The sequence below is a fragment of the Alexandromys fortis genome, unplaced genomic scaffold (assembly GCF_014885135.2).
Source record: "Alexandromys fortis isolate MF-2015 unplaced genomic scaffold, M_Fortis_MF-2015_v1.1 scaffold_159, whole genome shotgun sequence".
Taxonomy (NCBI): Eukaryota; Metazoa; Chordata; class Mammalia; order Rodentia; family Cricetidae; genus Alexandromys; species Alexandromys fortis.
Window position 1 is genome coordinate 2,021,690 of NW_026068031.1, and position 12,895 is coordinate 2,034,584.

At 39.7% G+C, this 12,895-nt stretch overlaps 1 protein-coding gene across 2 annotated transcripts in view; it reads left to right on the forward strand.

Annotated features, from left to right (window-relative positions):
* Nucleotides 1-12,895, forward strand: part of Psen1 (presenilin 1) — a 54,828-nt gene that overhangs the window by 8,340 nt on the left and 33,593 nt on the right. For both annotated transcript variants that reach the window (XM_050164546.1, XM_050164547.1), the window contains exons 2-3: nucleotides 835-906; nucleotides 1,000-1,139. In XM_050164546.1, the coding sequence (XP_050020503.1) occupies nucleotides 1,053-1,139 (87 nt within the window). In that variant the 5' untranslated portion in view covers nucleotides 835-906; nucleotides 1,000-1,052. The remainder of the gene's footprint in view (nucleotides 1-834; nucleotides 907-999; nucleotides 1,140-12,895) is intronic.

The window sequence follows — 12,895 nt, forward strand, 5'->3', positions numbered from 1 at the left end:
TACTTTCTGTTTAAATTTTGCATGGAAGGAAGGAGACAGATAAACATAAAAGAGATCCTTCAGTGACTAGAAATTTGCCATGAGAAGGCTGGGGTGTGGGTTGGTAGAAGGCTTGTCTAACATGAGTGAGACCTTGGGTTCCATTCCCAGGAGCCTCCCTCTCTTAGAAAAGCTATTTGTTGGGGATAGAGAGACGGGTCAGTGGTTAAAGGGTGCATTCTGCTCTTGGAGAGGACCCAGGTTTGTTTCCCAGCTCTTAACCCAGGGCCTCGAAGCACTGTGCCACTGAAGTCAGCGCCCATCCCTTCTTCTGCTTGTATAAATGGCTGCCATGTGGGGTGAAATGAGACGGCTAGAGAAGGGTTGTGAAGTGAGAGAGCTAGGCATGTATGGTATGAAGATGGAAAATTTAGTTTAGAGTTGTCAGTACAGAAAGGAAATTTGAACCCGTGGTGATACACACCTTTAATCCCAGCACCCAAGAAGCCTCAGATATAGGCAGATCTCTGAGTTCAAGGCCAGCCTGATCTACGATCCAGGACAGCCAGTGTTAAACAGAGAAACCCTGCCCCCCCCCCCAAAAAAAAGGCAAAATCAACAATAAGAAAAAAAGAAATTCGAGACCATCTCTTAAAATCACGTGACTTCTTGGTTTGGAGTTAAAAAGTATCTCAGTGCTTGTGGTCTTATTGCCATACTTCTCCCTAACACAGTGAATCTGTCAGCTAAAAGTCACACATAGCAAGTTAACACATTTCTTCTGACTTGCAAATGTTTGAGTGGATTTGACTAATTATGAGTAACGTGGTAAAATCCTATTTCATACTAATCCAGGAGTCAACACGTGACAGAAGCCCTTCAAGGTCCTTAAGCAGCTCGGCCTGGAAGAGAACACATGAGAGAAAGGTTTGTTTTTACAGAATGTAATTCATGAGAGTGTTTACAAACAAGTGAGTAATCTTAACAGCTTGAAGTTCTGCCTTGTTTTTCCCTTTTCAGAATCCCAAGAGGCTCTGTTTTCCTTGAAAGGGTATTTCTCTACAGTTGCTCCAATGACAGACATACCTGCACCCTTGTCCTACTTCCAGAATGCACAGATGTCTGAGGACAGCCACTCCAACAGCACCGTCCGTAACCAGGTACCGTGTGGGCTCCTGAAGCTTCCCCACCACCCTCATCATGCGCCTCTGGAAGGTGCTGAGCCTGGGCAGTTTTGTTCTACTTTGGACATTTTCATTCACTGAATTCATTTGGGGTGAATGGGGCCCCAAAACTACTTTTGTTTTACTTTCTTGTGCTGGGAACTTATCCTAGTGTACTGAGCTGCTCCCCCAGCCCATAAGGCTGTTACCACATGAGTGTTGATGCAGGTCCTACTGGCCTCATCACCTCAGCTGAGACTTTCTTCAGCTTCCTGAGGTATGAGGACCTCATGGTCCACATTATTTGTCATGATCTTACTCTTCTACAGGAAGAAGGGATACATTTTATTAAGTTTTCTAGTTTCTGGGCCAGTTTCTGGAAGTGTTCAGTATTTAGTGACAGTGATTATACAAGGTCATCAAAGGTCTGAGTTCAGGATAGGATGGGGTACATGGTACAGTACACACACTCTTCACAGACTACATGCACACACAGGAATCTGTCTGTTGTGACCCTGTTAGTAAGCCAGTGCTGACCAAGTACAGACTCCATAGTAGGCCTGTGAAGTGACTAGGGAGTGGTGGAGCTTCCTGAGATATAACTAGGGTGGAGGAAACCTTGACACGGGCAGTCTAAGTTCTGTAAGGCTGGCTTTGGGGAATTGTGTATACTTGTTATTGAAATTTGTCATTAAAGGCAAGTCTCAGATGAGTATGAGGGACCTGGAGAGGTGGCTTAGGGGTTCAGAGCAATTCCTGCTCTTTCAGAGGATCCTGCATCTCCATGGGTGGCTCACAACTGCCTGTTAACTCCAGCTCCAGAGGATCTGATACCCTCTTCCGGTCTCTGAGAGTACCTGTGTGTGTGCGCGTGCACGTCTATACATGCACGCATGCACATACACTAATAGACTCAAGATTTTCTTTGTGTTCTTTGTAACCCTGTTAGCTAATCACTGCTGACCGAGTGCAGACTTCGCAATAGGCCTGAAGATTTAGGATTCCTGACTTTCTCATCAGTAGAGCTAGATGATTTGCTGACTAGTCTAAGTTATTGTATAACTTAAAATGTTTTGATAGCACAAGGAGTTTGGGTAGCCCAACACTAGAGAGTAGGACTTCAAGTTTTAAAACTCTTACTACAGTCCTGAACAAATAGGTTCAGGATTGAACTGGTTACTCTTCCCACAGTATCCTGAATTGAAGTCATTTTGGAAAAGGCAATTCTTTACAGTCTGCTAGCTGATGTTCTTGTCTAAGTTTAAGCACCATTATCTGTTGTTAGGTAACATAATTGGACATAACATGTAAAAAACATTCCTTGTTCCAGATGTCTTAGCATAACCTCTTTTATTTAATTATTTTTATTTTATGTGCATTTGTGTTTTACCATGGATGTTGGCTCCCCTGGAACTGGAGTTACACAATTGTGAACTGCCATGTGGCTGTTGGAAGAGCAGTCAGTGCTCTTAGCCACTGAGCCTTCTCTCCAGCCCTAGTGTAACCTCTATGACAGAGGCAATGATGGGCTGTAGGAGTCCCAAAATACATTTTCATCTTGTGGACTGCTATGTATAATCTTATTTATAGTGAAGGGACTTTATGTTGGATAAGAGTCACTATTTTTTTAATATTTATTTATTTATTATGTATACAATATTCTGTCTACAGGCCAGAAGAGGGCACCAGACCTCATTACAGATGGTTGTGAGCCACCATGTGGTTGCTGGGAATTGAACTCGGGACCTTTGGAAGAGCAGGCAATGCTCTCAACCACTGAGCCATCTCTCCAGCCCAAGAGTCACTTTTTTTAAAGTCTAAATATTTATAAAAAATTTTATTGTATAATGTTCTAAGCATCTAGAGTAGAGTAGTGGTTTTCAACCTTCCTAATGCTGTAACCATTTAATATAGTGGGAACCCCCAACCATAAAATTATTGTTGTTGCTGCTTCATAACTGTAATTTTGCTACTGTTATGAATCATAATGTAAATATTTAATATATAGGATATCTGATGTACAACTCCAAAGGAGTTGTAACCCACAGGTTGAGAAGCACTAATCTATTTTTGGTTGTGAGTTTAGCCTTTAACGGCTGAGCCATCTCTCCAGCCTGAGAAGCACTAATCTAAAGCATAGTAAATAAGTAACCAACTTTATTAAAGTTAGAGGCTGTATTATTTGACATGTACTTCTTATTTGTAAAGGCAGTTAAGATTTTTCTATTCTATGTTTGTTGACCGAGGTTTCTGTCCCGCCTGGTCCTGCAGCCGTTCAGTTCCAAAGAAACACACAGAGGTCTACATTAATCATAAACTGGTTGGCCTAATAGCTTAGGCTTCTTGTTAACTAATTCTTACATCTTAAATTAGCCCATAATTCTTATCTGTGTTAGCCATGTGGTTTGGTACCTTTATCAGTGAGGCATTCTCATCTTGCTTCCTCTGCAACTGGGTCACGACTGCAGACTGACTCTCTCCTCTTCCCAGAATTCTCCTGTTTCGTTGCCCTACTTCTGCTTCCTGCCTGGCTACTGGCTAATCAGCGTTTTATTAAAATACAAATCTTTACAAAGTACAAGACCATTGTCCCACAGTATATGTCTCTTGAAAACAACAACAAAAATGCGTTTCTGTGATGTGGCAGTTCAAATCCAGATATTTGTACATGCTATGCAAGTACTCTACATACACCCCAGCACCTGTTTCTATTTATTGATCCTAAATTCAATGAAACCATAACCAAATAAACTAGATCTCTACATTTAATTTGGAAAGAGACACTAGTTTTGTGGGAAAAGAAACAATATAGAAAAAAAATTGAAGTACCTCTTCCCCATCCCACCCTCTTTTCTTAGGAGTTACTCTTCTAAATTTGGCTCTTTTAACATGTTTACTATAAATAGCAACAAAGACAGATTTTTGCAACTGTACATGAATCAGCCCGATCTCCTTTGTTCTCTTTTGTGGATATATAAAAACTTGGTTTACAAATGTTTGGTAGTTCCCAGTTTCTCAGCATACTGAGCAGATCTGTTGCCTGTGGTGGAGGCTTGAGAGGTCTCAGAGATAGAGACCAGATTGAGATCTCTGTCCAGTGTTGCTCAGCTATGAGACAGTGAGTGGAGAACTGAAAAAAAGTTCTGTTCTAGCGCAGTAGTGCACTTGGAGTGTGTAGGCTTTTCAGGAGAGTTCTGGGTGGTTTATTTCACAGGTGAGCCTTAATGGAAGGGCTAAATGGGGGGTTGTCCAGATAGGAATCCAAGTAGGTTGGGGTTTCTTCCTCTGTAGGGTTTCTTACCCTTTTTTGTCATTACAAAGTTTTTCATGTGTCATGGAAATAGATGCATGATGGGAACAACCAATTTTGCAAGGCTAAATGAATGAAAATTCATTCTAAAAAAGCAAAGTCTGGGTTGGCTATGCTGGTCCCAACCAATTTGAACAGTGATATGGTAAGATAAAACACAGCTCTGTGGTTGCATTAGCCTCTAAACCACCAGCAGTTTGCCTGTCCTTTTTCCCTATGCCATTATAGCCTATCTCAGATCTGCCATTTTTAGTAGAATAACTAGCGTGACCTGTCACAGGAGTCCAGTGGAGATTTCATGGTTTCCCCATTACACACACATACACACACACACCCTACTTTACTGCCTTCTGTCAGCTTACCCATACTGCCTCAGTGTGGACATGACTTTCATGTTTGTTGATGCCATTGATTGGCTCTGTGTGTATGGACTGGAGACTAAAAGGTGGTGTAATTAAATAATGGTTCATCTATTTCTGAAAAATGCAAGGTTTAAAAAGCAATAAATAACCATAGCCCTTTGTGTTCTAAATTACCATTTAAATTAGGTATGCAAGAAGCTCTAATAAGAGCCCTGGGTCTTTGGCTGTAGTTGGAGAAACAGTAGTAATTACCTTGTTGTTCTCTGCAGTGCAGTCCTGTGATGCAGTCAAGGCTGGCTTCAGCCTTCCCAGTTTTCCTAAATGCAGGGATAATAGATATTCATCACCATACCCGACTCTTCTTTTATACTCTTTTTTGAAATATTTTAATATTAGTATTTTTTGTATGTAATAAATGTACCACTTTTGTCAATGATGGCAGTAGTGGAAGAGGCTGGGAGAATGTGTGAAAACTTTACCCAACGTCCTCCATTCTTGTTTCTGTTTTGTTCAGAGACAGTGTTTCTCTGTGTAGTCCTCGCTGTCCTGGAACTCCCTTTGTCGACCAGGTTGGTCTCCAGCTCATAGAAATCCGCCTGTCTCTGCCTCCCGAGTGCTGAGATTAAAGACATGTGCCACCATTGCCTGGCTCTGCCCAATAATCTTTTGAACTAAAACTGCTAATTGTATATTGAAAGGAAGACATGGACTATCACCACACATGAAGGAAGCCTTTGAAGTTTTTATTGTTTAGAAATACAGAAGTGTTTGTGATGGGAATGAGATTTGTTTCCATAGTTAGGAAGAATCAAAGTAGGTAACGTGTGGGAGAAAAGATGAATCATTATCTGTTTTTCACTTAGGGCTTTATTATTGTATATTTCTGACACTGTTTAACTTTTTCCAGTAGTGATACACACCTTTAATCCCAGCACCTGGGAGGCAGAGGTGGGCAGATCTCTGAGTTTGAGGCCAGTCTGGTCACAAAGCGAGTTCGAGTTCCAGGATGGCCAGAACTGTAACTCAGAGAAACCCTATCTCGTACCTCCACCCCCAGCCACTGCCCCCCCCCAAAATTGCCCTTAAAGAAAAGTTTATTTCTTGCTCTTTTTTGTTTGTTTTAAAGACAGGATCTCTAGTAACCACGGCTGTCCTGGAACCTGTCATGTAGCCCAGGCTAGCCTTTAATTTACCATCTTCTTTCCTTAGCCTCCCATGTGTTCAGATATAGGCATATGGCACCATGTCTAGTGAAAACCTTTCTTTTCTTTTCTTTTCTTTTCTTTTCTTTTCTTTTTTCTCTTAAAATAGCGCTGTGTCTATGTCTAATCATTTTAGTAGGTACAAGATTTTTAATTTTGAAAACCCCTAAGTATTTTTAGTATTATCTCCTCATTTTAACAGCTTTGAAAGCTGCTTTTTGTTTTGTTTGTTTTCCTGAGATAGGGTCTCTTTATGTAGCCTTAGCTATACTGGAACTCAAAGCATATTTTAAAATTCCTTTAAAAAGATGCTTATATTTTATTATATTTATTTTAAAAGAGAATCAGTCTCTTTTAATTTAGACTGGTTTCACAGTTCTGCCTTAGTTTCCCAAGTGTTGTGATTATAGGTGAGTGTTATTATGACCATTTTGATGGAGCCAAACTGTATCACCCAGACTAGCTTCAACCTGGAAGTATAAGCATCTACCACTATACCCGACTGGCAGTCTTTAAGAATGGCTTTCTCATGATATAATTGGCATATGATAAACTATACATAGTATTCCATGTGCTGACTTTAACATGTATAAATACTCTTAAAATTCCACCATGGTCAAGATAATGAACAGATCTCATCAATCCCAAGTTGCCCCAAGCTCTTTTTGTGTTGTTTCTCAAGCCCTTCTGCGCCCCAGCAACCACCAATCAGATTTTTGTCACTGCACTCTAGTTTTGCTCTTCTAGAAGGTTATATAAATAGAATCATGCTGACATGGAGAGATGGCTCAGCCTTTAAAGACTTGGCTCATAATCAGAAATAAATAGAATCATGCAGACCTTTTTGTCTGGCTTCTTCCATTAGCATAATTCAAAATTAATGGGTATTATGTCAGTGGTCTCCTTTCTATTCCTGAGTTGGATCTAATTGTATGCTTGTGCATAGTTCTTTGATCATTTGCTCATTTCAGTATTTGGGGGGTTTTCAGCCTGATGACATACTGCAAATAAGGTACTGAGAGATTCAGTTAAAAAACTTTAAATGGACATGTATTTATTAAATGTCTAAGGGCAGAGCATAACCCAGTATTTCAGGGTATATTTAACTTCTTGAGAAGCTACAGTTTTCCAAATTGGTTACCATCAGTGTATGAGAGTTTCATCCAGTTCATCCCATTCTTGTCAGCACTCACGGTCAGTCCCAAGCTTTGCAGCACTTTTAAAGGCATATTGTAGTACCCTTGTGTGACGAGCAGCGGTGTTGGGTGTTCATGCTGTCACACTGGTGGCACTTTCTCTGGTAAAGTCTCACAGTTTGTTGCCTATTTTTAAATTGTTTGTTGGGGTGGTTGGTTTTTGTTTTTTTGAGTAAGTTGCTTTCTTGCTACTAAATTGTGAAAGTTCTTTAAATTCTGGATAATGTAAGTTATAATATATACATCTTGAAAGTATTTTTCCTAATCTTTGGCTTTTCTTTTTATTACTGGTGTTTTTTGAGCAGCAGTTTTGAATATTGATGAAGCACTTTTTGTCTTTTTTTTTTTTTGGTGTAGATATGGTTTGTGTGTATATATGTGTGTTATCATCTAAGAATTCTTTCCCAAGTTTTTGAAAGTTTTTGTCCACATTATTTTCTTTATAGTTTTATGTTTTACATTTATCTGTTATTGGGCATTATGGCACACACTTGTAGTCCCAGCTACTTATTTGGGAAGCAGAGGCAGGAGCATCACTTGAGGCAAGCCTAGACAACCCAGGCTCAAAGACAAATCTCATTTTGATCTGTGATGTAGTTTAAGTTGGTTTTGTATATGGTCGCACAGTAAGGGTCAGAGTTCATTTTTCTGCATGTGAGCATGTCAGCACTGTTATGAAGAAGACTGTTGTTTGCAGTGAAGTGTCTTTTTATTCTGTCCCATGGGTCACTTTGTCTTTGTACCAGTGGCACATTGCCACAATTACTGTAAGTGTATATTAAGTTCTGATATCACTACCTAATTGGTTGTTATTTTGATTTTGGGTTTTTTTTTTTTTTTTTTAGTTTTTCGAGACAGGGTTTCTCTGTAGCTTTGGAGCCTGTCCTGGCACTAGCTCTTGTAGACCAGGCTGGCCTCGAACTCCCAGAGATCCGCCTGCCTCTTCCTCCCGAGTGCTGGGATTAAAGGCGTGCGCTACCACCGCCATTGCACACCATTAATCCCAGCATGAAAGAGACAGGCAAGCAGACCTCTGAGTTTGAGGCCAGCCACTCTACTTAAGCCATTGTGTATTTTAAGTCCTTAGTGTTTTTTTTCTATCAGTTTTACAAAGTTTTCTTTTAAAAGACCAACTGGCAATTTGAATTGCATTGAATCCATTCATATGTTTTGTAGAGGATTTGTGGAATTGATATCTTTATAATACCAGTCTTCCATTGCATGAGTAGTATATTTCTATATTTATTTAGGTCTTTTAATTAAAATTTTCAGTTGTGGTAGCACAAAGTTTAAAGTTTGCCCTCTTAACCAGTCTTTAGCTCATGGTTTAATATAAACCACATTCACATTGTGCTCTGGACTGTTCTCATCTTGCAAAGCCAACATCTCCATTGAACTGTCTTCTCCACCTCCACAGTGATAGTTACAGTTTCTGTTTCTCCATGTGACGACTTTAATGCTTGTCTTCTTGTGGCTTGCTTACTTCACTTACAAAGTGTTCTCAAGACTTATCTGTGTTATAGAATGTGACAGGACTTTCTTGTTTGTTGCGTATTTTTTCCTTCCTGCTCCTTCTTCTCTGTCCTTTCCAACATAGCCAGGACTACAGGTGTACCCCACCTTGTCTAGTTAGGACTTCTTTAAGGCCAAGTAATACTCTGTTACATGCTGGCATGTTTAAAATTTGGGGGGAGGGTGTCCTGTGAGACTTCTGTCTCCTGGTTGTGGAGGATAATGTGCTTCCTTGAATATGGGTGTATATGTCTTTGAGATCCTGTTTTCAGCTTAGTAATTGAGTATATGTTATATATGCCTGAAATGGAATAGCTAGCTCATTTGCTATTTTTAATTAATTTAAGCAGGATCTTGCTATGCCTCAAACTTATTGTCCTCCTGCCCTAATGTCCTGAGTGCTGGGAATACGGGTTGTGCCACCGTGGCTAACCCCACCCCCTCAGGAATCTACCTGTTACTTTCCTTATTGGTTGTGCCTTTTATGTTCCAGATAATAGAGTTCAAGGGTCATATTTTCTTCACATCACCACTGCTGTTACTTCCTGTTCGTTTTTCTGAAGCTGGTTTTTCTTGCCTAGCTTTGCTCTAACTAGGCAGGCACTCTAGATCGAGCTACACCCAGCTCCATTTTGTGTTTTGTTTTGTTGATGATGGCTATCCTAATGGTGTGAGATAAGCTTTGATATGTTTTGCAAATTTACTGGTAGTTTCTTTTGTTTGTAGATTACCTATTCACTCTACTACATGTTCCTTTGGTGCATTTTTTCTTTTGTAGTTATTCTATTCACATTTTTTCTTAAAAAAAAAGTCCATATTCCTTCCTGCACAGCTGCATGTCAAAAAAAAAAACCACTATAAACAATTTGAAATACATGTAGGAAAACAGATATTTGGCATAAAGCTTATTTAAATTTTCCTTTAAAAACGTTATTCAGAGTTTCAAGAAATTTAATAAAATTTTCAGTGATGATTATTTCTGAAATGTACAAAATTTAAATATTATAAAAAGGTTAAACCAAAATATGAAAGCTTTTTGCTTTTTTTCCTCCTTAGTAAAAATTCAGACTATGTCATATTGAGAAAGTTCAAAAGGTTATAGTGGCTGTCATTCAGTCACCCTCGGAGTTGCTGTCCCTTCTCATGGGGACAGGGCCTCTCACTGAGGACAGCAACATGTCTTTGATAGGCTTCTTGGGGTTCTCCTCGAGGTCTGTCTTGATTGTTCCCGACTCAGACAATTTCCACTCCAGCTCCTTGCTTGTACAGGTGTAAGATCACCCAGAAGCCGTCTCCAGCTCTGGTAACTTGTTGAACATAATCCTTTCCTGAGATCTCTAGAACTTCTCCAGATTTGTTCCTCAGCTGACGTGCTTTCCGCTCGGCCAGCTCGATAGCACGTTCATCCTCCTCACTGAATTCATCCTTCTCCTCAGCTCCTCCAGAGTCATCCCTTCATATGCTTTCACCCTGACTGCTGGAGCAGTGCCTGGTCCTCTTTTTCTGCTTCTCCTTTTCCAGTTCCTTCAGGCCCTCCTTCGGGAGCAGGATGCCCTTTCTGCACAGGATGTCATTCCACTCGGTGTCTGCATTGGGGTCCTGCTTTACCTCCACTCATTCGGACCAATCTTTTGGTGCATTTTTATAGTTATTGGTTTTACTTCTATTCTTTAATTTCTCTTCGCAGCATTTTGTGATTTCAAGTGTACAAGATATTTGGGGCAGGAGTCGTACGTAGACTACCCTCGGTTCTGTAGTTCACTGGAAGGTCTCACAGACCTCAGGAAAACTATTGTGTTCACTGTTACAGTTGATTAGCGTGAAAGAATACAGATTAGCATTGGTGATAGAAGAAGGCACATCAGGCAGGCCAGAAGACACTTGCATGAGGTTCCAGTGGATTTGTGCAGACAGTGCTTCAGTTCTAGCTACTGCACATGACAAAATATGTGGACTATTTTCAATCCCTCAGTGTCCAGGGTTTTTATTGGTTATGGTCCATACAAACGTGGCTGCTTTGGTTCTCCTCCCCCTTCAGAGTCAGACTGACACTGTTCTTGGTAGAGATCATAGTCTAGGTTGCTGAAGGCCTCTCATAAACAGTCCTAATAGGATATTCCAAGGGCTTAAGATATCTTCTAGGATCTGGGTGAGCCAGAATATTCTTGGCAGGTGCAGAGTTTAGAAAATCCTGGTGCACTAAGTTGGTAGCCTTACTGTTTGTTCAACAGACGCTTAAATCTTTCCTTCCACCTGGCTTGGCTTTCTGGTGTCATACTGCCCCAAAGTAATCACATCCCAGGTTTCTTAACCCTCTGTGAAGTCTTTGCAGAATGGTCTCAGAGTTCAGGAGAACAGGGTCTGTCTGTCTAGTTTCCCTGCTTTTCTCCTGGCTCCCAGCATCCTGTCTGGACATAGCTGATAGTCACTCTTTCCCCTATTGTAACAAATGTAGCAATTAGCACTTAGAAACTGAAACAGATTTATTTAACAGGAAAAATGGTGAAAGACATGAATACAGTTTTATTTCTTTAAACTTTCTTTGTTTTGTAGTTTGGGTTTTTTTGGTTTGTAAGGTTGGTTGGTCTTTTTTCAGACAGGGTGTGTGTGTGTGTGTGTGTGTGTGTGTGTGTGTGTGTAACCTTGGCTGCCCTGGACTCACTTCATAGATGAGGCTGATCTGGAACTCAGATCTGTAGTTGGACTTTCTTTGGACTGCCAGCCATCTTCCAAATAAAGACATGGAGACTTATTATTAATTATGAATGCTCAGCCTTAGTTTAGCTCTTTAACTTAGTTTAAACTGTTTCTATTCATCTACATTTTGTCTTGGGGCTTTCTACCTTTTTTGTTTCATTCTGTATATTCTACTTTTCTGCTTCCTCTGTGTCTGGCTAGCTGGCCCCTGTCATCTCTTTTGCTTTCTCTCCAGAGCCTAAATTTCTCCCCCTTCTTACTCTCCCTGCTTGGAAGTTTATGCCTTCTCCTTTGCTATTCACTGTTCAATTTTTTATTTGTCCAATCAGGTGCCTTAGGAAGGTAAGGCAAAATAATCATACATCTTTACATATTTAAACAAATGCAACACATGTTTCCGTAATTAAACAAGTATTCTGTAACATTTTCCCTTTTTTGTCCAAATAAAAAGAATTTAATTTTAACGTAGTAAGACTATATGCAATAAACAATTATCAAGTAAGAATTATATTTACAATATTCAGTCCATTTGTATTTGGCAAATTCAAAGAAAATACTCTGTTTTCTATCCTAGCTTGGTAAGTCCAAAGTTTTATACCTAAGCCACTTTCTATCATAACTTGTATTACCAACCTAAAAATATCTTTTTAAACCTTAAAACATTTTTTTAGATAAACGACTTAAGATTTCATGTCTATCAACCTTTGTAAACTTTGCGTCTCTTTTTGTAAGCTTTTTTTTCTGAATTTGGTAATGAAGAAAATAGTGTAACTATCTTTAACCTCATCAGAGACACAAGAAGGATAAAATATTACCTGAGTAAACAGGAAGTGCAGAACAAACAACTTCCAAAACTGTAGGAATGATAGAGACATCTGGTTGCCTTGACAGTCAACCAAGGTTCTTCTGCAGTATTGGGACGTCCATCTTTGGCCTACAGGCCTAGAATATCTGACAGACTTTTGTGTGAAGCAGGAGTTTTGAAGGACTGTCTCACTTGTCTTTGCAAAGTTTGGCAGCTACTTTATTTTATGTCCTGCTTGTCCAGTTTTTACAGTATACTGTCAGCAGTTGAAGAAGGGCAGTTTCTTGCTCAAATGGCTAGCTTTGACACAGTGAAAGCAAATTTCATATGGAGGGTCTTCAGTGCCCATCATCCTTTATGAAGTAGATCGATGCTGCCAGCAGCAGATGTCTTGCTGTCATGAAAAGCATTAGGTTATTAAAATCTTAAATGCCATATTCTGTAGGTCTCTGAAGCTTTTGAAGATTACTCATCTATCTAAAATAAATCTGTTTTAACTCTGAAAACATATCTAATGTGACTACAAGTTTGATTGTTATAGGGGACTTTTAACTTGCATTTTTTTAAAAAATATCCTAAACAGTTTGTTAATAATAGCTTTCAAGGACTAGAACTTTATATTACATTTTTAAACGAGCTTCATGGGTACAATACCATAGACAAGAGTAG